General features: G+C 39.0%; 1 protein-coding gene across 50 annotated transcripts in view; it reads left to right on the plus strand.

Moving 5' to 3' along the window:
- Positions 1-27,191, plus strand: part of CACNA1C (calcium voltage-gated channel subunit alpha1 C) — a 494,498-nt gene that overhangs the window by 298,264 nt on the left and 169,043 nt on the right. For all 50 annotated transcript variants that reach the window (XM_080576059.1, XM_080576022.1, XM_080576048.1 and 47 more), the window contains 3 exons: positions 37-176; positions 19,848-20,009; positions 22,497-22,693. In XM_080576059.1, the coding sequence (XP_080432185.1) occupies positions 37-176; positions 19,848-20,009; positions 22,497-22,693 (499 nt within the window). The remainder of the gene's footprint in view (positions 1-36; positions 177-19,847; positions 20,010-22,496; positions 22,694-27,191) is intronic.

A 27,191-nucleotide genomic window follows, 5' to 3' on the forward strand; every position in this document is an offset into this window, starting at 1 on the left:
GTCTGCCTACAGCTTGTTTCCTCTTTCTTTTTACAGGCTTTTTAGTGCAATTTTAGAACAAGCAACCAAAGCAGATGGGGGGAATTCAATAGGAGGAAAAGGTGCCGGATTTGATGTTAAAGCACTGCGGGCTTTCCGAGTATTGCGTCCGTTACGGCTGGTGTCTGGAGTTCCTAGTAAGTAACATCATTGATTTTCTTATATGCATGTCTGTGGCACGGCACAGAGCAGGAGTAATTCGTGTAACAATTTTGAAGATGGCACATGATGCAGATTGTTTTTGGTGTGTGGAGGAGGCCTTTTTTCAAATGAACTTAGCTTCATGGTAAACGTGGTATTAATCAAAGGATGACCAACCCAGAGCCGAAGGGGAATGGAAGTTTTGTGCATGTCAGATGCGATTGTGCAACCTTAGTAAACAGTGGAAGTGGGAGATCCAAGGTTTTCAAGATTTCAAGCAGAAGATCCTTTAAACAATTGTGAAGTCACGGTGCGTTTTTGGTATTATAAATATTTGACCTTGATGGAAATGCTGTATGACCATTTGTGTTGATTTGGGAAGGAGAGGAGCTGTTTCATTAAAATTGCATTTTCTTTGCACGTGACGTTCTCATCAAGAGTGCTGGGAACAATTTAGAATCAACAGGACATCAGGCAATGACACAGTCATGTTCCCTGTTAGTCTTATTTTCTTAAATTATTTGTAATGCCTCAAAGAAAGCCCTTGAGCAGCTTTTGATAGTCTAATATCCATTTTCTTATTTACAGTAAAGGTATGAGTAACTGGAAGTCTGGTAATTCTATTGTGGAAGTGGAATATGGCCATCACAGTGTGGGACACTTATATTGTTTTGGCTTTGAGAGTTTTAGATGGGGCCTATTGGCTTTCCAGAGAGACAGTTAGTTGAAAGCTGTCATTGCTTTCCATGTTCATAGCAATGAGAGATGTAGTTAGCAGGAAAGGAGTTAATCTCCAGAATAGTTGTGGAGAGAGCTGTGTTTATTTTCACCTGGGGAGCCCACTAGTTTGATATCTTGAAGTACTTCTTAAAGTACTTCTAACCACAGTCATTCAAAAACCTTAAGTCAGGCTACCATACCCTCTGTGATGTTAGCTTAAAAATGATGATGTATTTGATTTTAAAAGAATTGTGAAGCACTTTGGCTTGTTTTCTGACCCAATGGATTATATCAGAGACATGTTTTCAGGCATGAAAAGAAGCAACTTTTTAAATGGACAGTGAGAATCTCTGCAGAGGAGCTGAACATTAACAAAAGTAATTAACAGCACTATTAATTGGTCTCACAAAAGAGCCATGCTTGGTAACCTGATGGAAGGCCTTAGCTTGTGCCCACTTGGGGTTGCTTTGGGCATGTAGCAAGCATTTTAAAAAAAAAAAAAAAACTTTTCCTCTGATACATAGCCACCATGATCCACACTATTCATGCCACCTGTGTTGGGGATTACTGCAGTGTTGTTTGATGCAGACAGCCATGTACCGTGCAATACCTGCAGGCAGTGCAGAATGCAGCTCTCCTTGTGGCAGGGTTTGTCTCATGAAGTGTAGTCTGCACCGGCACTGACTTAATTCCTGGCTGTAAATCAAGGTTTTGTTGTTCTTTCTAGTCCTTCTCCAGTCTAAGCCTTTTGGTATTTACAAGTTGTGTGCCCACCTAATGGTAAGGGGAAGATACTCAGATTTAAAAGTCTGTGAACTGGGGCACTCTCGGTGAGATGCTGCTGATGACGGGATGTGCTCTGAGAGTTGTTCTGGCATGGGCTGAGCTTAACTGCCCTTAAACTTCTTGTTCTCCTGGGGACATTATTTCTTCAAGACAAAGGCTTTTGTTACTTCTCTTGGAGTCTTGGGGAGGGAGCCAAATCTCACATAATTCATATCCGTATTGCTTATATGACCTCAGTCCTAGCATAAACTATCTAATGGTCCATTTGTGGCTTTTCTCATCAAGAGAAGTATTTAGTTTGCACCAAAACAGAGCCAGGGAGCCTGGTGCATGCTAACAAATACTTGCTCTAGAGAACAAGATGCCAGTCCAGTGTGAAACAGGGAAACCATCAACAGTTCCTGACAGATATCTTCTATTATAGTCTATATGTTTCTGATCAGGGACATGTTTATTGAACCAGGCTTCTTTGGGGCTGATGTGGCTTTTAGAAAGCCTGCTGAGGTCTCTAGCTAACACAGCCTCACTGTGAGTTTTTGAATTGTAAAAATGCCTGTTGATTAGCCTAGATAGATGCTATCAAATCCATATGTATTAGAGCATAACTTTTCTTATGAGGTCTTTAGATAAGACTGGCTGAGCCAACCATAAATAGTACATTGCAGGGTTACATTATTACATAACAAGTTAGCACAGAGGTTTTGGAAGCTAGATCTCTAGGTCCAATTCAAGTGCTGTCCCTGAGATATTGTCAGCATCAGTGAAAGAGTTATAAGCATTGTACTTGCTGTGTTTTGCCATCCATAAAAAATTGTCTTTTCCTTCATTTGCCTCACAAAATGTAGCAGACTTTTTCACTGTGAGGAGGCTACCTGCACAGATTTGTTCTAAAATTACATGAATGTAGCATGCACTGCAGTTTCTTATCACTTAGACTCTGTATGTGTGTGGCAACAGCATGATTAATAAGAGGGGATCCTCTGGGTCATTGGCAGCCTTCTTCTGCATGGAAAGCCCAACATCTGCTGTTTGGATTGAGGTCCAAGTCGAATTACAACTGTTTGGGGGGGAGGGGGAAATTCTGAAGAACAATGATTCTTTTAAAATAAAATTATGAAGCACATGGTGAATTTTTGCATGTAAATCTTAAGCTCATCTGTATTGGGGTTAGGAAATGGGTTGTCTGAGGTAGAGTGGAGAGATTGGATTGTGGCATGGCAGCAGAGGATGGAGTAATTTTTTTCTAAGTCAAGAAGATTTTCTGTGGTTTTTGTTTGTTTGTTTGTTGTTTGTTGTTGTTGTTGGTTGGTTGGTTGGTTGGTTGTTTTTCCTCTGGCTCAGTCCATAAGAAATAATCCAGTTTAGGAGGGACATCTTTTGTATTCAGATTGAAGCATTCAGTGACCTGTTTGAGAATAAAGAGAGTTTCCACGTAAGTGTTGCCAGAAGTGGGAGAAACAACATATGAATTGGCCTCTGAAGTAAATTACTAATGTCCATGCTTTGCAGATGGAGAAACTGAAGCAAAAGTTCAAAGTTTAACACTTTAAGTGTCTTCTAACTCTATATGCCTCATAGTGGCTACCAGTGCTAGACACCTGGGTTGACATAGGTATCTGAGAGCTTCAGATAGGTGGGTAAAGGATATTAGCATCAGAGCTAAGAATCCCTTTTCTCTAAGTCCCTTTTATGGACTGGGACTCAGCTCTTTCCGGCTGGAAAAACTCTTAGCTGCGTAGCAGAAAATTCAGGGACTGTCACACACAGGAAGTGGTTCATTTGCAAGCAGACAAGTCACTTCACCCACAAGCAGACAGGTAACAGTGCCATTGACAATCTTTAAGCTCAAATTATTCCAGGTGTCATATTAATTTAGTGCCTCCTAAAATCAAAAGGGTTTGAGGTCATGAATTCAACAAAGCCTGAAGACTGTGTCAGGATGACTGTTGTGGGGACATAAATATTCCATAATCTTCAAGAGAACAGATGACATTTTTATTCTTCTTAGTTATATGGACATTCACAAGACCACTTGTCATAAGGAAAGAGATGGACGGTTGTTTAAAACATGAGATAGACGTTTTGTACCCAGGTCACAAAAACATTTGTAGCATCATGGGAGAAGCCTGCAGGGGCACTGAATTTAGTGCCTTTGGGTTCACATTACAACTTTTAAAATTGCTGTTAAGTATCTATACATTTCCAAGAAGTGCAGCAGGGATTGATTTTTTGTTGTTGTTGTTTTTATTTTTTAAATAAGGATTTTGAGTTCCTTCCTTGAAAACCTATTTCGGAGTGAGAAGTACAGGTTTTGTTGTGACTGTGTGAGGTGTAAGGCAGGGCAGTAGGTTAGGTACTTCCCACAGTTCTCATCCCAGTGCTGGCAGTTGCTTTGTGAACAAAATAAAAATAAAAAGAGATCATTGAGCAACCTTTTTTTTTTTTTAACCCTTTTTAAAGTCATAATGCTTCTAGAAATATAATCCACATCCAGTCTGTTTAGCCTGGAATTAACATGTAAATGAATGGTGCATATTTTCAAAAGCACATGGATGATTTAGATTTCAAAGTGGTAAGTTATGTCCAAAAATTAGACATAAGCACTTTAGATCTTTGATACACAGGCCAGACTGCGCTGTTCAACTATTCTGTTACAGTCATACTAATAACATTTCTGTAGTATGTACTTTATTTCAGCATACCTCCTGTTGTACCAACACAGCCTTCTTGTTTAAAAACAAAACAAAACAAACAAACAAAAAAACACTTCACATGTGCATTGGAGCATCCATCTTAATGTGGCAGTAAGATCAATATATTGGTTTGAGAAAGGAAAGAGAAGGAAAACAATTCCCTTGATGGACATAAGTAGACAAGTGCAAAATCAGCATGTATACCAAAACTTAATCACTTAAGTGTCTTGGAAACTGTTACCCGTTATCTCCTTTGGCACAGGTAAAATATTGCAAGGCTTTTGAGGGACAGAATCAAGTCAGCCCTTTGTGGCAGGAGTTTTCTGTCGATTACTCTTCTATATCCATTTTACATTATTAAGTATTTTAAAACTTATTTTAAACATTTTGTTCTAGAGGAGGGCAAAAAGAAACATGCAATTTGGCAGTGAAGAAGCATGATCCAATTAAAAAAGAAAATCACTCCTGACTATTGGAAAGGGCAATCAGTTACTCCCACACATGCTAACTCATGCCCATTTAACTTATTAAATTCCATTTCTATCCCCTTTATTCATGCTGCTCAATTATATCACCTCATACATTCTGTTCATCCTCTTTATCTTGTACTTCATCTTCATGTAACTGCATTGTTGCCACTAGTTATTGCCTGATATCTGCCAAACTTAATTTATAAGCTCTTCTACATAAGTTGAATTTGATCAGTAAGTGTTGTGCTCCATACTTGTATTTTCAATGAGATCCTCTGCTGACCCCACCCCAATTTATGTGGGCAGAAAAACATGATATCCTTTCCAGGGCTAGAGAGGAAACTTGTTTGTTCCACTAGAACAAAAACTTCCAACTGTTCAACCATTTATTGTATTTAATTTTCTTATAGAAAGCTAAGCCTGTGAGTTACTCAAAGGCAGCATAGGTAGGTCTTTATCACCACTACTGACATGACCTGCAGTACTTACAGCGTAGCTGCAGTGATTGCAAACTGGGAAACAGAGAATATGAGTAGAAGAACCTAAGGCAGATCTTCCTCACCCTTCTCATGACAGTGCAACATCTTTCTGTCTAGGAGACAACAGCGTGTAACGGGCTTGAATATATTTTTTAGTTAAAATGAAATAAGACCAGAATTTTCATTCATGAGTGCCTAGAGATGGCTACTATTTACATGCATTTAAATAACTAACTTTGGATTGGCAAAGTCATCCAGCTGTGCTTGTTGTTAATTTGCCATATTGCTGCAGGTAGGTGAAGCAAGGAAACCCTAGAGTGACAGCACTGAATTTTTTTCCGTCTAGGTTTTTGTCTGTGTGGGACACTGCACTAAGTACATTGTGGATACTAAATTACAGTCAGTTTTGGGGGGAGAATTAAGAGAAAAAATGCTTGCATATGCTTATAAGGTATTTAGGCTATAGTCCACATTTTCCAATGAATATTATTCTTAACTCTAAAACTGGAAATATTTCTTTTTTCTGCTTTTTTAAGGAGTATGATCTAATAATTTCAAATCATAATTGAAATCCATTTGTGTGGTCTCTTAATTCAGAGATCCCACTGTCTGATAGAAAAATATGAGAGGACTTGTGGAAAAAATGTAACTTACAGGGCTTAAGACAATAAGGACAGGTCAAACCACCATGGTAGTCCTCCTCATGTAAGTCTAAGCAAATCCTCTGTCTCATGTTTGATCTTCACCCAGGAAGCTGAATTTGCTCTGGAACAGTTTATAAAAAAGGGGTTTTGTTGCTTGTTGTAAATGGAAAGACCTCTTAGTGTCATGAGCTAGAAAGTGGTTCTTGAAGGCTTAGTCTTCAGCTACACCTGGTTTGGAGGTAGTATACCTAACGAGAGGGAGAACAGGCATCATATTTTCTCTCTGCTTCAATCTTTGTAAAAATTAGTCTGTTTACAGACCAAATTGAGCTCAAGAGTAATAGAAGCAGCCTCAAAGCCATGCCAGCTGATGCGTGGAGAAGGCAATGCAAGTAAATAAGGATCAAGCATCATGCAGAGAGCACAGTTCCTGCTGCAGGCACGCTGCTACTGAACCCCCATGTTCTGCCTGTCCTGTATAAAACAGGGGGAATGGAATGGTGATTTTTAATAACCCTCAAATTCTTCCTTTCCTAGAGGAAATTCATTCCTCCTATTTGTAGCACTGTGTCAATTTGGACATGCCAACCCTCTTTTCAGGAAGGTGAGGATGGGGCATACAGCAATTCTACACATTCTTAGTTCTTTCTGTATCTCAGCATTCAGCTTGTGACATTTGTCTTATTCCATGCCCTGCACATGCCTTTCTCACCTGTGATTGCTCTTCTGCTTGAGCCTTTGATTCCCTACCCCGCCACTGAGACATCACAGCTGAATCTATTGCAATGGCTATTTTGCAGTCATTGAAATAAACACGCCCAGTGCAGTTATTCGGCTTGCATTTGTTTTTTATTTGTTTGTTTTTTTGAATGCATAATCCAGATTTTCAACTGTACTTTCTCATTGTTTTCCAGACAGCCCAAGAAAATTAACACCACTTTATATAGTTGAAGAAATAATGTAATTGAGGTAATAAACACAGAATTCAAGAAATCCAAAATGACATCTCTTTTGAGATGGCAGACATTTTTGCAATATGGCAAAGAAATGTGAGCCATTGCCTATTTCTGTATGTTGAATTGTACATAGTAAGTCTTAAGTTTTATGCAAATACTAACTAGCAGTTAGGAAGATAACTTTTTTTCAAAACATATTCTTCTGGCAAACTGAAGTTGACAGTCATCTGTTCTGCATTTATACAGTGTCACTGGTGGAGCTAGGGGCTTAAGTTCATCCTCCTGGTGCATATGAGTTTATGGTATAAATACCACATGAATGGAGAATTCTGTGTTGCCTTCAGTAGAGAGGATAAAAGATATGAGAAGTGGCCTGATCAAAGCTTCCAACACGTGAAAGGTTTGTGCATAGATACAAAGGAGTAGAGGAAGCTGGAGGAGACCGTATCCTTAGCAGTTTATTTCCACCAAAGCCAAGGTCATGATAAAAGAAACTGCTGCAAATACCTTCAGGCAAAATTTAGTTTCCAAATCTTAATTCTGTCTTAAACTTTGTTGTTGTTGCATTTAATTATGTCAGTTATTGCCAAGTCCAGTTCCTTTCTTTTCTCTTGGGCTCTAAAAGCTTTAGGAAACGTGCTGTTGTGCAGATTTCTTACATGCTCCTCCACTCTTGAACAAGGCTTCTCAACCATCTGTACCATCTCTCCAGCACATACAGCACCATGTGAGGACGAGTTGCACCACCTTTCCCATGTCATTGCCTAGCTGTTTTTAATCTCAAGTGGCCAATTTGTTGTGCTTTCATTATAAATGGGAAGGGTGTGGAGAAAAAAGCAGAGAACAGTCTGAACCAAATGTCCTCATTAAGCTTATTTCTTCACATTTAACTTAAAACTCTAGGCAGGCTTGCAAGTCCTTTATTTACTTAGGTCACCATTACTCAAGGGAGTAATCTAATTCCAGCACAGCATCTTTTATAGGTAAAGATCATTCCTGTGAGTAGGGCTTACATAATCAGGATCTAAAGCATGTTTCTTTGAGTGTTACAACCTGCAGACTGATGTAATTTTGTTATTTTTGACAGAAGAGGTTAACTCAGTGTAGGAAAAAAGGGGGTTGTCTTAGAAAAGGTTACTCACAGAAGTACAGACATCTTGTGATACAGATTTCTCTCATATTTAAGGAATGCCAATGAAAACAAGGAAATATTTATTATTTGATCTTTGCTATGCAGATCTTTTAAAAATAGCACTAACTACGAGTGTACCCAATAACTGTTAGCCTTTATCCTACCCATTACCATGTGTACTGGCATGATTATTCAGCATGTCTTCAAAACAAAAAATCCCAATACCATCAGTGTGGGACCACTACATCAGAGTGTAGGTAGTCCCTTCCAACCAAAGAAAATAAACCTCACACTGACACCAAAGACAAGGAGATAGTCAAAGAATCCTAGCTTGGCTTAGCAGGAAGTTTGTCAGAAGTGCTCTGGATGGATCAGACTCTTTCCAGCACCGCTTTTTCCTTCTTCAGGTAGTGCCCAGAGGTCTCATTCAGAATAATGGGAGTAGGGCATGTCTGTGTAAGAGTCCATGCCATCAGGATGCTTGTTCTGAAGCATCTGAAAATCTAGGAATGTCATCTATCACCTCCCAAGAACAATTTGTATTGTTTTTAAGATATGCTGTTGTCTGGATCATAAAGAAGCAGAAGTATATGTACAGGTTGTAGCTAACGGTATCAGCAGGAGTGTGTTGGGTTCCCAGTTGCTCACTTGTATTTGCTGGCTGTTGCTGTCTCCTTGAAGGGTGAGGGAAGATATTGCTGTTCCAGATCAAAATAGTAAGGATATTATCTAGCCTGTTTTCTTTTTACATTCTCTCCCTGTTGACATGTCCACCACATCTGATGTCGTCCCAAGCTTACATCAAGTGTTGTTTTATATTTTGATTCTAATTGGCTAAATTTTACATTGCTTATTCATTTAAGAACTTGTAAGGAATGGTTTGAAATCCTTTGTTCATTTTCTCTAAAATCAGTGTACATCTGTTAACTTGTAAATGAAGTTTTGGGACTTTTTAATAGACACAAAGCCTTCCCATCCTCTCGGGAAAAAAATGACTAACCCACCCAGAGTAGCATTTGTCTCAGAATTAAGGCACAAGAGTGTGTAGAAGGGTTGTTAGCTCAGGACACGAGGAGGTACATGGATGTTCCAGTGACTCTGGCATCATTTGGATTAATTCTGTTTATCCCAGCATTGTTAGATGCCTGTGGTCATTGTTGTGGTTTTCACAAAGCATTATCAACAAAGTACAGAGCAGCAGACCAAATAATTGTCTCAACCAGTGAATGCATTTTAAGTCTCTGTTTAGCCAAGGTATTTGTTTGTTGTTTTTTTTTTTCAGTGTTGATCTAGATTTATATCGATATTACCTCTTGTATAAGTGCTATCAGAGGAAAAATGTGAAAGTACACAGAACTGAGAGGAGACAAATTTGAGGAAATATTTTAAGTATTTTAATGGCTACCAGAGACCTTCCCTCTTCTCCAAAATCAGCTACTGTCTTCTGAGTTATATCTGCTTGATATTAGTGTGCTTGTTGAGTACACAGGAGTATTAGCTGTTATGAACAACTAATGAACTTTTCCATGTTTAACATGTTCACTGATAGAACAGGTAATTTCTTGTTCTGAAGGAAGCGATGGGGAAGTAACTGTTGGCCAAAGATGAACAACAGCCCACCTAGCCTGCCTAGTTTCTTAACATTCTATCAAAGTTTGGTTTCTACTGGGTAGAAGGAAAGGAGATCAGATGTCTGTCTTAATCTCCCTTTTTCCCAGAAGCAAATCCAATTCCTGTTTAACACATGTAACAATAACCTATCCCATATGTGTTTTACCCTTTGTTGCAATTATTTTTTCTGAGTTGTCTGAGTAGCTATGCCTCTTATTTTTTCAGTTTTAGATTATGTTCTCCTGGTTTGTCCTGCCACATCAATCACAATTCAGAAAACATCTGCTAGCCCTCTGCAAAGAATCTCTTTTTTCAACTTTAGTAATGCTGGAGCTGTTCAACATTTTTCCAACAGAAGCATTTTTTGACAGGAAGTAGCTCATGGAATAAAAGAAATAGAAGAAATTATCAAAGTTATATTCACATCACTTTTTCATAAAGAAAACAAAATTTAGTAAGCCTTAGAATCTCTTTAATCTCTTTAGAAATTCGACTTCATAATCAAATTACAAAACCTCCTCTGTACATTTTCTTCAACCTTTTTCTCTTTCAATCAGATATTTGCAGAGGGTGCCCCTTCTTGAAGGCAGTAGTACACTTGGAACTGGAACATAGCAAGCTATATATCTTAAAATTATCATCTGTTGTTCTGTTTTCTATTACTGTTAACACATTAAATTGGCAGTGTGGTTGATGTTTCTATCTTGTTTTGCATTGGGTGCTGGGTTTCATGATTTTTCTCTAATAACTGCCGTTCCTTGCTGTTTAGCATATTTCTGCAGCTGATATTTTCTCATAGGTTGTTACTGTACACTGGTCTTTAATGTGTATTGGAAGTTGCCAAAAGGTAAATTTCCTTTTAATCAAGTTTGATATCTTGGTCAGAATTCAAACCAATGTGTCCATGTATCCACAAAAACAAGATTTATGAAGGCCTGTTTTTTACCTAGCAGTTCAGCTGTTTAGTACAAACAGCACCCAATGAAACAGCTTAGGGTTGAGTCTCACCATTGTCTTCACAGTGGAGGTGAAAATAAATCTTTAGATTTTAGCCCATCTTTTGCTTTAACATTCTAATGTTGAGATCTTAATTGCACCTAAAATCTTTACTTCAGAGGAGGCCAAATGTCATCCAGATTTATGTTTGCAGATGTCTGTATCTATAAAGAATTTAATTTAGCCTTTTAGTTTTCACTACTCTTGCAGCAGGAGAGCCTTATGAATCCCACTTGACAGCTTATTATATGTAAAAGGAAATTCAAAATAAATAAATGTTTAGTACCAATGCATTCCAAGAATACATACACAGCTTGCACAGGAATATTTTGAATTGTGCAAGCCACAAAGAAAGTTACAAAGGAAGTAAATATCAATAAAGAACCACTCTTTTTTCTGACAAATATGTCTTTGCAAAAACTACAACCGTTAATTTTTGTGTCCAAACATACTGGATACTGGAGCTACCTAGAGAGCTGAAGGAAGTTTTGCTTATTATATCAGAAGACATTTTTTCCCCAAGGGCATTTTTATTATCTGATGCCTTCAAGCAGAATTTTAAGTCTAATCAGATTTATAAAAATCAAAAGCAGCAGTCTTTCTAGTGTAGAAAAAGAAAAAAAAAAAGCTAGATTTCTAGGTATTCTGAGATGGGGCTAATTAACAACTCAATAAATAAGTCCCTAAATCCAAACTCTCTTCTGAAAATTAGGAGGCAAATTTGTTTAGATTTGTTTGGCCATGTATTTCCAAGGATGTTATCATCATACCATGCACTTTCATTGACAGCATTTTCAGTGATTAAAAAATTGGAAACAAGTCCTTTAAGTGCATGAAGACAGTAACACAGCAGTAATCCCACTTTGTGTGGTTTGAATAATTTTTTCATTACCTGATCAAGTAACTTTCTGTTTTTTATGTTCTTCACATACTCCTGAATACTCCATATCATGGTGTTTTTGAAAATGTCATGCTATGTCTATCTAGAGCTTAGTCCCAGTGATGCTCATTAAACATTATCTCAAGTTAAGAGATGGAGTGAGTTTTCTTCTCCTGAGCTATACATCCTGATTTTGGCATTGATGATGCTGCACTTCTACATAGACAGCCATCTAAAGACAAAGCTTTGGGGTTTATTCAGCATTTTGATGGACTTTTTCTTTCACGAGAAGGTAAAACTTAGTGTAGCTCATGGTATGCCAGTTACGATAGGCTTGGAACATTTAGCTCTCACAGGGCCCCAGGAAGATCTATTTTTGTCATCAATATATTTTTCTCCAAGAAAAAAAAAAAAAAAAAGTAATGTTATAATCCCTGGATACACTTGCACTTGCAGGATTGCTGTTAACATTTGTTACCTCCCTAGCTTTTACCTTTTATAAACCTGTTCACAAATGGTAAGTTAGGAGAAGCTCAGACAGCTAAAAGAATCCTTATTATTTAGAAGACAGAAAGGATTATTTAGTGGTGGACAAAAGGGATAATGTCCACTTACCTGGGGAGCTATTAGGATAAGCAGGTAAAAATAGCACCCTTCATGGCCATGAGAATTTGGCAGCTTTGGAAAGGTAATTGTAACCTAGATTCATTAGTCCTCCACTTAAATGTTGATGTATTTACAGTTCAGACCAAAGTGCCTTGAGCCCATTTCTGTTACCACAATGCTTTAGCAGTTACAGGTGGCCGCAGTTCCTTGGTTCAAAAATTACATCCTTTAGGGCACAGTAATGTGTGTAGCTGCTATCCAGAGCTGTGCTCAAACAGCAATCATCATGCTGAAGCAAAGCTTTTTCATCATTATCTCAGATCGGAGATGTCTTAACTATTGGTGGTGTGGTTGTTTGGTTTTTTTGTTTTGGTTTGTTTTTGGTTTTGTTTTATTTTGTTGTTGTTGTTTGTTTATGTACACTAGAACAGACTTAGGCAGCACAGCTTTTTGATGCATTCATATACAAGTTTTCGCGCTGAATCCAGTGGCACAGAAATGGACCAGAATTTGCTCCTCTGCTGGAGTTTGAAAGGCTGATCTTCATCACAGCTGTGCTTGAGTGGGAAGAAATTTAAAAAGTGTAACTGTGATGGATCATTTCACTCAGAACTAGTACAATCTTCTGTCCAGACTGTCTTTGATTTTGCATAGATGTGCAGAGAGCGGGGTGAATAAAAGTTCTCCCTATTTGTGATCCCTTGTGGGGATTTAAGTATAGATAAAACCTTTACAATGAGCACATAAACAGTTTTCTTGGAGAGTCCATTATCATCCAGTCAGCAGAAAGTCAAAGATAATTCTTGGTAAAAGGTGATAGCTGATTCTTGCTGGCCTGGGGACTGCCTTTCACCTGCCTTGCTTTCAGCCTGTTTTGGGGAGTTCAAGGTAGCCTCAAAATTAACTCACAGCACTTCATTTGTGTTTTTGACCAACATGCTCTTTCTTTTGTGATGTGCAATTTTCAGTAAGCAGTTAGTTGCTGCTTTTCTCCCCATACTTCTTCTGTGTACACTGGTAACTGCATGGGAGGGACACTACAACATTTTTATTTTTGTTGTTGTTGTTGTTTTTTTTTTTTTTTTTTTTTTTTATCTTGAACATCTGTAGATCTTACATGTTCACACCCTCAGCTGAACTGAGCTAGGATCAAATGTCTGGAGAATTAAGTTTAGCTTGTAGAAGCTGACTACTATTATTGGGGCTGGAAAGATGAGCAAGGTCTTTTTTTCAGTAAGCAACTTTATAAGAAAGTGAATACTTAGAAGCTTTGAACAACAAGCTATTAAAAGTGTTAAAGCCCATGCCAGGAGGGAACGGGGATGCTTCCATGAGTGGAAGTTGAGGCTTCTTCCAGCAGAGAGGCAAAGAGCCTAAGGCAGAGTATACATTCACCCAGTCATCTTCCTCAGGCCGCCAAAAGCTGGGGCTGAAGACAAGCTGTATTGTTTGTCTAAGTTAGGTCACTCTGACAAGCTGGGGATACTGGAGATGAATTGCTTCCCAAGAGAAAAGGGTCCAGAAGGAAGAGATGGGTTTTGTTGTGGCTTTTGTTTTTGTTCTGCTATCCCTTTCTTGCCTCAAAGGACAAGGCGAGGGTAGTATTGCAAGACTTCACAAATATGTAACAATTGTGTTCACACACACATGCCCATTTGTATGAATTCCCTTTTGTGTGTGTGTGGATTTCAGTTTGTAAAGTCAATGAAAACAGTTTGAAAACAGAGCAAAGAGAACACTAGGAGCAGATGCCAAAACTTTCTTTTTCTATTAATTCCAGCACATGGTTGTGAATTATATGTTAGTATATGTTTAAATAGCATATATGTTTAAATAGCATAACCTACTCCAAAACAGTCATTGTTCCAGCTTGAAAAGTGTCTTTCCTAGGTTTTCTTTGCTACCAGCACTTTAGCTAGTGTCGTGTCTTTCCTTCCTATTCCAAGCCCTTCTTTATTATTCTTGAAATAGAAACGATGTCTGCAGCCCCAAGAACACTACACTACACCCACAGAGTTTGCCTTATCCAGCAATCTGCCACTAATATTTTGAGACTCCAGCAAGACAGGAAAGGATACCTCCTTGAATTGTTACTGTACAGTTGTCCTTAACTGAACTGTGCCATCTGAGTTCCCTTTGTAACAGTGGTGAGGAAATTCTCAATGTTTTCCCTCGTGAATCATTTCAGATGCAATTATCTCAGATATCTTGCCATGACTGTGGACCATTTTGTGAGAAAATGTCTGTCGTTTTCCAGGCTGCCTTAAAAATTGGTATAAAACCTTTCATATTTATGAATATTTAATGTTTTTCAATTTTCCTAGCCAATGCCTATGTTTATTAAATGGTAAACATCCACTTTGGGGAATACTGCTGGTTGTTACAGCTTGTGCTGTGGAAATGGAGATAACCGTGGTGGCCGTCTCCTGGCACACTGTCAGGCAAAGCTGCGCCTAGCGGGTAGGCCCGGCTGGCGACGGGGAGCAGTGCATCAACCCTGCCTCTTGAGAGTGGTTCCCAGAAGTGGTCTGACTCAGGCACTGTGCTGAGTCACAAATCCTCCCCTGCTTCCTCCTTGCTCTCAGAAAGTAGTAGTTTTCTTCTGAACTATATTAGCAGAGAAATAATTACCTCCCCCACCCTTGGCACTGGCTTAAGTACAGAAATCTGAGTGTGTGTCTCAGGAGGGAGGGGAGGGATGGATAGAATTGAAATGGATAGAATTGATGGATAGAATTGAAAGTCCCCTCCTTTCGCTTTTATTCCTGCTTATTCCCAGAAGGTCGTGTGTATGAGACTCTGCTCGTACTCCTGGGTCAGGCAACATTATGGTGTTGACAAAATATAACCTCTCAAAACCAAAGAAGGAGCAGACTCAGAATATGCTTTCTCTGACGATCTGGACTGCTAATATGACTAGAAGAAGAAACCACCCTCTCCAGCAAACCAAGTTTGATCCAAAATTAAAGGCACGTGAAAATGCAAGATAGAGCTGTGCTTGGAAAGGCCCAAATGTTTTTTCTGAGACCAACCTACCATTAGTTTCCTTGGATATGTTCCACAGTGCAACAATGCCAAGTACATTTTAGCAGCTGGGTCCAGTGCACTTTTTTGTGCCATCTTGCTGAGCATTGGTCGAAATCCAAAAAAGCTTGTAAGTACACAACGGGGTATGTAGGCAATCCCATTGCTTTAGGTGCAAACAGCTACGTGCTTACAGATAAGTGCATTCTTCAATAACTGCCTGAACTGACAAGACACCAACCAGCCTCTCACATGATTGTCTTCCTGAGAGAAAAATACAGCACCATATAATAGCTCTAAACCCCCTGCAGCATCCCTACCAGTGTATTTCCCATAGCTCTGAGAAAGATCTATGTTGCTTGGTACAAGTTCATTTCCTTCGTTCTTCCCCATCCTCCCTACTCCCCAGCTGTGCTCTAAACCTTTGGGTTGACGCAGTCCTTGAGAGGCTGAAAAGGGCTTGACCTGGCATAAAAAGCAATGCCATTCCTATGTAATAAATATTTAAAACATTTTATCAGGGTAAATAAATGCTAAATTCTGTGAGCCTAGGGAATGGCATTAACATGTTTGGCTTACTGAAACATTTATGGAGTCAATGTCAGCCAACAGAATGCAGCCAAGAAGTTTTTTTTTTTTAAAGGTAAACTGAAGTGCTTTTAAAATAAATACTAAGAGCTGTTTAAGATCTTCAATTATTAACAGAAGAAAAGCGTGGGCTGAAAAATGACAAGCAATCCCTTTTGTGGTGCTTTCCCTAACCCCTGCTCAGTTATCTCTTTGTCCAGCCCAGAGTGAGCTTCCCAAGGCAGATCCTGTGCCTTCTCAGATGTCTGGAAAGTGTCTAGCACATGGAGAGAGCTTCCACGAATGAATAAGTACGTTCAGAATGCCAAATATTTGAAAAACATTTCTTTCTATATTTACTTGCCAGGACATAAGTTCAGGGCTCTGTGTTTATGACTGACCAGCGATAGCGCTGCCAGCCTTTGTGAAGCAGTGTGAAAACACAGCCCTTCGCTCTGCTGTGGGAAGGTGGCTATTGGCATCATCTACTTGAAATCCAGAGGCCAGGTTTTGGGTCTGAGCAGGTCAGCAGGCATTCTGATTTAATTACGATTATAAGCTGCACAGCTCATTCCTAAGACTGCCAGCCTTACCTCCACAAGGGATGAAGTGCAGAAGGTGTGTCATTGTTTGTTACAGAGAGCATCAGGCCATGGGGACTGTGTTGCTGCGAACACCAATGTTAGATGCAATCTATGTGTTGCAGTGTGCAAAGACTAAGAGCATGCATGGGTTGGGACAGAGAATTCATTTCTTAGTAAGTTCAGCTGTCTTTTCTTCCTCTGCACAGGGAAAGAGCATATAGATGTGTGCAGAAGTTCTCATCATTGTTTAGAAAACGCTTTGTGACTCCATGTAAGAGGTTGATTCACCTTGATTTACCCCGACCAGAAATGAGTTTGATCAGCCACATATCTGCAGCTTAGTTCAGACACTGATCTACACCTCTCAGTTTTCAGAACACAGTTTTGTTGTGTTTTGAAGTATGTGTTTTTTATTTAAAAAAAAAAAAAAAAAAGTGTTTCTGTTCTGCCTGCCTATGGCTCTTTCCCCAGTGCTTTCATCCTCCTTCATCTGCTCTCCCTGTTCTCCTCCCTTACCACTACATAGAGATTTCTGGTTGTCCGGGCCCAGTTCCTCATGCCATTCCCTGCAACAGCTATTCTTGCAACTAGTTGCAAGTGGCTGCCTGAACTGAGAATTATGAAGCAACTTACTCGCAGCAACTACATTGCAGCAACTACATTGACTACAATGCAGCGAGCAAGGTCATGCACATCTAACCGTTGCCCTTCTACAAGTAGAATTTGGTACATCTGAGAGGGCATTCTATGGTTTCTAAAGCTGCTACACAGCTAGTGGTTTTAAGTTTAAGAAACTCTCTGAATGCTTTAATGTTAATACATGTATGCTTGCTAATTACTGGAATTATCAGGATTTGAAGCCATAGTACCTGAATCGGGTGCTGCACAGCACGCACATCAATTCATGCTAACAGTGTTCAGTAGCTCATCTCTTCTACAAGGTTGATTTATTATCCTCAAGAAGCTTTTCTTTAATTAGTCTAGCTGAAGCATCTGTAAATCTTCTGGTGGTACATGTTCCCTTGGCTGTATGAACACCTTGTCTTCTCACACTTTTGGTGCAAGCCTTTGATTTCACAGGCACTGCTTTGTTAACAGAAAGGGCATTGGTTTGTACAGATATTATCTTCTCTGGACATCTGTAGTACGATGAAGCACTTTCATGGCATGAGCAATAATGAAGCTATATTTAAAACGAGAGAGGTTTTTGTTCATCATTGTATCTGTCCTCGCTACCCTCTCGAGCGCCCTGGGTATATCCTATGATGAATATTAAATCAATTAAGTAAAATAATTAAGTGTAAATTACATAAGACCTGGTATTAGGACTCTCGACCTTGCAATCTTGGCTATGTTTTAGATTAGCAAGGTTCCTAAAATCACTAAAAATGAAGGCCTTTCTGTGCTTTTGCGTAGATTTATTTGAAGACACAAATATTTTAATCTTCAGAGTTTGGTTGTTGTTTTTTGCAGGTTCATAGACATCTGCAGTATTTTAACTTCCTTGTATTGTTTTTCATTGTCTGGGGGGAAGGTGGGACGTTGCTTTAACTTTCTGGTGAACATTACATTCTCTACTAATGTAAAGTATTGGAGAAATGTTGATGTACACTGCAGTTCATTTTCTGTATATATTTAGAATTAATAGGCTGAATGAGGTGAGCAGCTAGGGGAAAAGGTTGACTGCTTTGTGTAATCACAGCAAGATTTTTTCCCAGTGACATTACCAATTCAAAGTAAGTTCCCTGAGGTAACTGAGCAAGCAGAGCATCCTACTCTTGTATAGGATGAGTTTTGATCCTGTCAGTATTGTACTTCGTGTAAGGATCTCTTTGTGAAATCCAGAATATTTCATGTAGAATATTGCCCCCTTTGGATGTTAGCATGACCTGTTAACAGGTAGATGCACTGACTGCAGACACCTGAAAAAATGTTCTGACTGGAGGAAGCTAGTAGCCCACTTTGGATTGCTAACAGGCAGTGAATGATCTTGCTTGCCGGGGAGCTGACACCACCCTTGATTGCTTCTGTTGAGTTCCATCATGGCTGGGGACCAAACACAAAAACTCAGCCTTAGCTGTGAGCTGACGAGCGGATTGCCTGTGAGTAAAAGTGCTTGTCAAGAGACATGTCGTTCTTATTAGAAAGTATTAAGATTATTTGTAAAAAAAAAAAAAAAAAAAAAAAAAAAGAGAGAGAAAGAGAAACAGAATCTAAGATCTTAGATGATAGATTTTAAAAGTTAATTGTTATCACATACTCTCTTGGCAGAAGTATAACAGACATTTCCAACTCATGAATCACATTTTTCAAAAATCACAGCTAATATCAACTTCTCTGAGGAGATGACAGCATTTGCAGGAGACGTTAATGGCTTCTGGCTCTCAGTCATTGCGAAATCATGATCTTCTAATTGTTCTGATCTGGCTATTTGTAGACTATGGAGTTCTAGAGGTCTCTCGATATTTCCAACATTAATAACTTGCCAATGACAGTGGTTGCCATCACTGCCACCAGCAATGATAACTTTAAGACACTGTAAATGCAAATCCCTACTAAAAGCTTCTGAGGCTGGCTTTGTTATTCTGGTTGTACAAATGAGAAGAAGGAGGCAGAGAGGCACATGACTCTGCAGCTTGTGTCAACTGCATCTGAGAGTGCAGCTGCTTAGCACTTTAGCAAAGCAGGCTACGAGTCACCTTGTTTGCAAGTCACGAGGCCATGCTGAAAATGTATAGCTTGATTGTGAACAGTACTTATGTGTTAATGATATCTGTATAATAACATTTTGTTCATACCCCTTGCTGGGGACCTGGACCACCTCTGTTACAGAGTGATACCTAAATCTTGGGGCAAAAGCAGCACTGCTGGTTCTGACTCTCCCTTCGTTCAGACTGAAGTAAGATGAGGTGGATTTGAAGAGTAGAGAAATCCCAAGATGGCCACAAACTCTCAGTCAGTATGGATTTGGTGGTCTTTCAGCAGCTCAGACTCTGCCTGAGACTGGCTTCACCTCTGGAAGAACCCAGAATCAGAGCAGGGACATGACTTCAGTTTCCCATCTCTTCCCATCCTCTCCAGTGGGGCTCAGTGGCAACCCACCATTTTCCCTCTTGTATGTCTCACTGTTCTTGTCCTGCCTCAGTTCTGGTTGTTCTTTTTTTCCCCCCATGCTTTAACTCTCCCGAATACCATCTGGGAAACACCTTAGGTCAAGAACAGGCAAAGCAGCTAAGGTATTCCTTTTCCAGGGTGGTGGAATTTCAGCGGCAGGGAAAGTAATACAAGTTTTACTTTAGTCTGCAATTCAGGCTTCAGGGATAAATTTGTGAAGTGTTGGGAATCTTCTGGAGAGAAGATGCTCTGTAAATGTACATCTTTGCATCATCAAGAAAATGAGTTCAGGTGAGGAGGAACAAGTTAAAAATGGCATTATTGTGCAACTTATATTCTCTTTTAGGTACTTCCTCTAAATTTTGTTCTCTTGCTAATAAGTGCTTCTTTCTGTTCTCTCTGCAGGTCTCCAGGTGGTTTTAAACTCAATTATCAAGGCCATGGTCCCTTTGTTGCATATTGCCCTGCTGGTGCTGTTTGTCATTATTATCTATGCCATCATTGGACTGGAGTTATTCATGGGAAAGATGCATAAGACCTGCTACCATGTGCAAGGGGGGCTGATAGGTAAGAGGAATTCTCTGTGATATGGAGCCCTGTTCCTTTGCTTTCTCTCTTTCAAGTGAAGATTTTCACCAGTACAAAGCGAGTTTCAGATGTTGATGTTCTGACAGGAGGGAAGGTTTATGCAGCCATTTGACAGTCTGTATGTCCTAGTGCAAATGACAGCCAAGTATGAAACAAACAGTTATTAGGATCCTTAAGTGCAGGGAGTGGGAGAAAAAGTACTTTGGTGCTGCTGGTCTACCTGCTGCAGTGAAATGAAATCTCCAGGGTGAATGGAAATGTCCTTTCTCACAAGACTAGCTCCTTCATTGCTTGAATACTTGGTTTGTTGCCTTTAATCTCATTTCTTCTCCCAAACTTCATCCCTCTCAGTGAAAGAAAAACCATTTGAACAGCTTTCTTGGCTCACATCTGTAGTGTAGAAACAGAAGACACTGAGACATTATGCAGACACTGTGTTTGCTGGGGACATCATTGTCACTTACTCATGCCAGTGTGTGGAGAGTGATGCACTGCAGCAGCAATGGCAGAAACTGGAGGTGCTCTGCTCAAAGGCAGACAAAGACAGATGAAGACCCCTCAGGTCCAGATTTTTTAAAAAGTGATGAAGCAGCAAGATCATAAGCCCTTTGCTTAGGTGTGTATGTGAAAAGGAAGGTTGGTAACATACAAAGATTTTCTGAGGGAGACTCCAGGCACAATGGAGCATTTGTGCTAGCACAGAAGATGGGTGGCTGTTGCTCCCTGCTGTGTACCTGTTCCAGGTTTCAGTAGAGAGACTGTCTGTAACGGTGAGAGTTCAGCTTGCTCATCTTGAGCACTCAGCTTTTGGCTGGTCTGTCAAGGCTACAAGAAAAACTATCAGTTCCTGCTGAACACAGTAGTGGATTCTTTAATGTGGCCCTTTGCCACTAAAAGCCAGCCTCAGTCTCAAGCAACAATAAAGTTACGATGATTTCACCACTAGCAGACTGAGCTGGAAATGAGATGGCATCATGGAAATGATCAATGCTTATATTTTATTATTAATCCTGTACCCAAACACATCTCTGTTTTAAACCAGAATCATTATGAAGGAATATCTACTTGAGCAGCAGTACCTGTCTTTTTAAATCACAGTCTGTGACTGTCGTTAGAGGTGCTGCTAATAAGAAAACAAAAGTATATTAATAGAAAGAAAGTTTTTTCACCAATCTATCTGGAAAGAACTTTGAAATTATTCACAGAAATGATAATTCAAATTTCAAAATAATTAATTTGTGTTGTCACTCTCTCATCTAACCATCTGCTCTTTTTTTCATTTGATTTATTCAACTTGAGCAGCAATGATTCCCTGTGTGGTGGTGGGTGCCAATGTTAGGACCTAGTTGTGCTCATAATCAAGAGAATATTGTACAACAGGAAATTGCTTCAGAAGTTCTATATTTTCTGCTTTTCTAATGTTGTAAAATTTCATTTTCTAGAAACGTGAGAACTGTAGTGAATTGTCAGTCTTGTTTTACATCTTTAAAGTGTATATATCTTTCACCATACTGTCAATATTACACAACAGCATCTAATTATAATACAACTATTGCTGACATGCTTTGGTGATCAGAACTTTTGGAAACTTACTTTTTAGCCATATAGAATAAGAAAAAAAATGTAATTATCTGCTCCCCCACACATAGATACCTGCTTCTGTTATAGATGTGGCATGAGACTCTGAAGTCTGTATATCTGGAAAAAAAAAAAAAAACAACTTGTGGAGCTTTCGTGCTTATAAGAATATTTTTTTTTTGGTAGCATTTTTCATATACCAAGGCATTTAGGCAGGCTTGTTGGACAGGTTCTGAGATCTTTGGTAACACCTATACAGAATAAAGGGTGGATAATCGAGCATTAGAGTCTTATAAAGTTTCTGAGTGCTGCTGAGCTATTGATAAAATGCCACATAGCTTCTGAACTCCGAAAGAGCAGAGCTCCAGAGACTCTAAGCTGTAATTTAGCAGTGCCCAGCACCATATCATCCTATCTCCAGAGCACTGAAGCCTGTCTGCTGCAGGGGTTCGGCCTTCTTCAACAAAGTGCCAGTCAGTGCTGCAGTTCCTTTCTGAGATTAACCCAGAGGTCAGGTGACTGCAATATGAAAACACTGGTCATAACATGCAGCCTAAAGAAATGTAATAGATTTGACCTAATGTTCCCTCTCATGTTGAAAGGCATTATTTCTTCCTCCTAGGAGGGCATGTTAAAAAAATATACATTTCAGTTTTGACTGTAAAATTTGACAACATGGCCATTTTCTCTTTTCTTTACAAAAAGAAAAGCACAACAAAACATCCCTATGCCCATTAAAATTAATAGTTCCATGTGTATTTCAAGAGAAAGCTGTCAAATTCACTGCAAAATACATTTGTTAAAATCAGATATCCTTCACTTGCTTATCAGTGTGTCAAATAGCAATTAATTCTCTTCATCTCCTTTTTCTCCCTCCTCTCCTTTAAGATACACCCGCAGAAGATGATCCGTCTCCCTGTGCTCCCCAGTCTGCACATGGGCGGCAGTGTCAGAATGGCACCGAATGCAAAGCAGGCTGGGAAGGACCCAAGCACGGCATTACGAACTTTGACAATTTTGCTTTTGCCATGCTGACGGTGTTTCAGTGCATCACGATGGAGGGCTGGACAGATGTACTCTACTGGGTACGTATCCGAAAATGATAAGCTAAAAGGCATGCTCATGTGCTCCATTTGTGTTGAAACTCTGGGGCTTTAGCTTGATCTTTGTTTTTCATGCTTGTTCTAGATAGTGAAGGCATGGTTGCTAGCATGGAGCTTTAATTAACTCAGCATATTAGTGAGTGAAATGGGAGGGTTTATATGGTGCCGTTAAATGTAAACATTGACTTTCCATTGAAATTATAATGTTGAAAGATGGCACATGGCTTACTAGTTGGCACATGGCTTATTGTTTTGAAGATACGCAATGTACCTTTGTTGACCAGAATGCCATACGAAGACCCTCTCTGCAGGGGTGAACTATTCCTTACGTCTCCAGATTACTGATGTTGAAGTATTTGTAAAAGGCAACTGGGTGCTTTACCCGTGGCATTACTGTAACAAAGGCACTATGCTGATCAGCTCACAGGTCTCACAAACCCCTCTTCATGCCAGCACTACTCCTGATTATGACTTTTATCCTAACACTAATTCTTAACTCTCTCCTTACTCTGATATTAGTATAAATCTTTGTTACATCTTCAGCCAAAAGATTACATTCTTTAATCTAAATGCAGATTTTTAAATTAAATCTCATTTTGTCCTTTACACTAAAACTGGAAAATTCAATGGCTTTTGTTTCTCCCTTGTAATCCCTGACCTGTTAGGGGAATTCAGTGGCAATACAATTATACTATAGGAGTTAAAATCAGATTTGGCCTTTACCTGTAAAGCAGATATATACACTCCTGTATTCAGCTCTTGCCATCAACTTTTGCAGCAATATGTTATGGTCCAGGCATTTAATCCACATACAGCTGAGTCCTGACTGCATAAAGGTAACCGTGGACTATGACTACATCTGACAACTGGCATGTTATGACACCTGGTTCTCCAAGATGATAGGAATTCCAGTGTAAATAGAACTTGTGCTACAACGCATGATGGAGTTCAGCTGAAGACCCAAAACACGTGAAAGGGTAATCTGGACTAAAGCAGGCTTGCGTTGTTAATCAACATCAGCTTCTTTCTTAAACATGAGCCTGAAGCTGTATTCTACCCACCAGTGGGTTAGGGTTTACAAGATTTTCCTTTGAAGATTTAGCTTATCTGCAATAGATATTCTCTGTGTGGAACAGCTAACAGTTGTCTCTTTATCCTCTTAAATTTAGATTAGAACTGTGATTCTAGCTTCCTTCTAATGCCTGAGATAAAGGGCAGAGATCAAACCACAAGGAAAGTCTGAGTCTTGGAACATAAAAATTAGCTTTACTTGAAGAAAGTGTATAAATTAATAAAATAATGGAGAAGAATAGAAGTTAGGTCAGAATAGCAACTGGGCAAAACTACTCTACTGCTCTACTATGGCTATATATAATATACCTGTCTTTTTGTCACATTTAGCTCACATTCCTCCAATCTCCTAGCACCATCTGTCTTTGTGTGATTGAGAGGATTTATGGGTAGTTCAGAGGAAATAGGAGAGAGTAAAAGATATCAGAAATAAGCAAGAAAATAGCTTTGGCAGTGTATGTCATTTAGTATTGTGAAAGCTATCCACAAGTTATCATAATTTTCTCCAAGGGCATGTTTTACAAAAGACCCTGCCAATCCCTGCACTTTTGGGTCCATGTATCATTTACATGACTGGATGTGAATCATTCAGAACTCAGTTATCAGTTATCTAATAAGAGAAGCCAAAAGCATATACTCACTGCTAAATGATTTTCCACCATGACTGCTGCAGACGGTCTGATTTTTTATGGTGTCCCTGCAGCAACCTGGATTTTAGCTGTTGGATTTTGTTTGATATTTAGCCAGTTTTTTTCACTAATTTTCTGAGTGATTCTTTTTCCTTAAGAGACAATATGGTGAACTGAGACCTGGAATTAATACAAATTGATGGTCATTATTTTTAAGGGCAACCATATTGTTAGACTTTTAGGATGTGGCTTTGATAGAACACTTGCTGTGGAAACAAAAATATTTGCTATCCTCAGTTCCCAGTTATTTCTAGACAACTCTAAAAAAGCTAGAATTAATGCTGCAGACACAATTTCAGTAACAGGAAGAGTACATTTAGTTTGTGTTTTTTAAAATATATATATGCATATATATATATATATCACCTGTGTTTAAAAGCTGTGAAATACCAAGTTTGAGTAAATGCTTGAACACCTAAAATGACAGACCTACTTAAGCTGTAAATAATTCTAAGAACCTATTGTCCCATGTCACTTTTTGCCTCTTTGTTTTATATATTGACAAAGTGGATAGAAGACAGCACGGATCAGTGTTTGCCATACAGTAGAGTAGGTATCTGAGATGTGATGAGTATTTCCTTCTGCAAAGAGGTTTGTGCTACTCTGGGGGCAAATGTTGATTGGAAAGTTACTACAGGGCATGACTATGAGGAGCACTGTGGCTTTAATATTCATATGTAGAAACCATCTCTAAGCATTCACACAGCAATTTCATATGTGGATTTCTCAAACCATTTCTGATACGTTTTATACAGTACGTTTTATAGTCCATGCAAAGGGCATTCCTGCTTAAGCTAGCCAGATCAACAGAAATAATATTTCTGGATGGTAAAGAATACAAAAGATGCAGTATTTCAATTTCTGAGAGTGGATGAAAAGTTTTAGTAAGTGGGGTAGGATATAGATATGCATTTTAAACTTTGTGTGAGCCACCATTTATTTAGTGAAGCCTGATTCACTCATAAGTCTACTCCCCATCCTCTGCCTTTTTAAGCCAGTAAGAGTGGACTCATTGTAAAAACCCACTGGGGGCTGCATCTCCACAAGAGAGCAGAGATTGGAGACTATTCTATTCTCAGGTCAACAACAATTTGAAAGATCTCCTTCGTCCACAGAGCGGTCATGGAAATTAAAATGTGCTTTATTAGGAGATATATCTGCACAATTAATTAAATTAAAAATCTAGTCATATATCTCCCCTCTCCAACTGTGCCCTGAGCTAGAGAGTTGGTATAAGAAAGGGTTTCTGCAATTCATACAATTATGGGGCTGAATTTTTTGGGTGGTGATTTTCAGAAGTCATTCCTTAAACTTAATGATATAAACTACTGGATTAATATTAAAAGTTCTAAGCATTCAAATTTTGAGCTGACTGTTAGGTTCTTAGCTCTTCTGAAATTCAATTTAGACACCAAGTTTTGGATCTGATACTGCTGAGTTCAGTGTCAAATTTCCAATTTCAAAAAGTCAGGATCTCACCTTCTACATTGTAAAATCTTCATTATGCTGTCTAGATGTTCCACATGCAGTCATGTGTACAACATGAGGACTTACAGATGGCTGTTCAGGACCTTTGTGGCTGTTTTGATGGTCTTCCAAGGACATACATGTTGATGCAGGGAGTTTTCTTTGCTCCCTCCTTAAATCTGAAAATAAGACCCTGACCTAAAACTCAGTAGAACGATAGAGAAGGTTCTGGGCTGAATTACTTGGCTGGAAATGTTTATCCAATGGAGCAATTCCATTGGTTTGAACTTTTCTGTAAGTGCTTTTCAATTATATCTTCCTATTTCCTGAAATACAGCTTTTGAAAGATACCTAGATTCCTCTCAGTGAGAATGGAGGTACCTTAGAATATTGCAGCATGTTACCCTGAAAAATAAACTAGTAAAGTCATGAAACTCATGTCTGTCTTATGCCACACTTTTCAAGGTTAAGCCTGCATGTTTAAAAGTTAGAAAGCTGTATGACCTTCCACAAACCCTGGACTCTTAATCCACTGAAGTAGCATTTCAAATTTTACCTTCAGTTTTCTGCTTCCTTCTTCACGCTTCCTCTCATGTCTCCTTCAGCTTTTCACATCTGTAGTGAAGCCTGTCTCTTTCATGGAGTACTGCTTCCCAGCCTGTGATCCACATGCTAACAAAAAGATGATCAGAGACAGGAAAGCAATAAACTTTTATTCCCTAGAAGGACTTGACATCAATAAGGTCCATACACTTTCCAATCTCCTCTCTCACTCAACAGATAAGATTTGTGAGTAGATTGGCTTCTTTTGAAATGCAAAAGAAAAATGTTAGGAAAAACAGTTTGACACTTCTATAGTGTCACGTAAGACAATTGCTTATAAAGAGGCAATTTTTAAATATAAAATAACCATATTGGACAAGATGAAAATCTTTGCAAAACAACCTCATTTACTTTATGCTAAAGAAATGATCTTTGTTGAAGGAGGTGTTAAAGAAATGATCTTTGTTGAAGGAGGTGTTAAGTGTTTGTAGGAGCACATCTACTACACTGCCTCAACCTTTCGAGGCATATTTTGTCCCAATATAACTGCCGGGTGGCTTTGTCGCACATGCAGTCAGATCATAGAATCATTTGAGCTGACAGACACCTCTACACATCACGATTTTTCTTATGCATTGTTGAAAGATTGAATTTATTATTCTCAAGACCCTTCTTAAAGTGTGATCAGCCAGCCTCAACAGCTTGCTCCC

This window comes from Anser brachyrhynchus, assembly GCF_964034855.1.
Source record: "Anser brachyrhynchus genome assembly, chromosome: 1".
Taxonomy (NCBI): Eukaryota; Metazoa; Chordata; class Aves; order Anseriformes; family Anatidae; genus Anser; species Anser brachyrhynchus.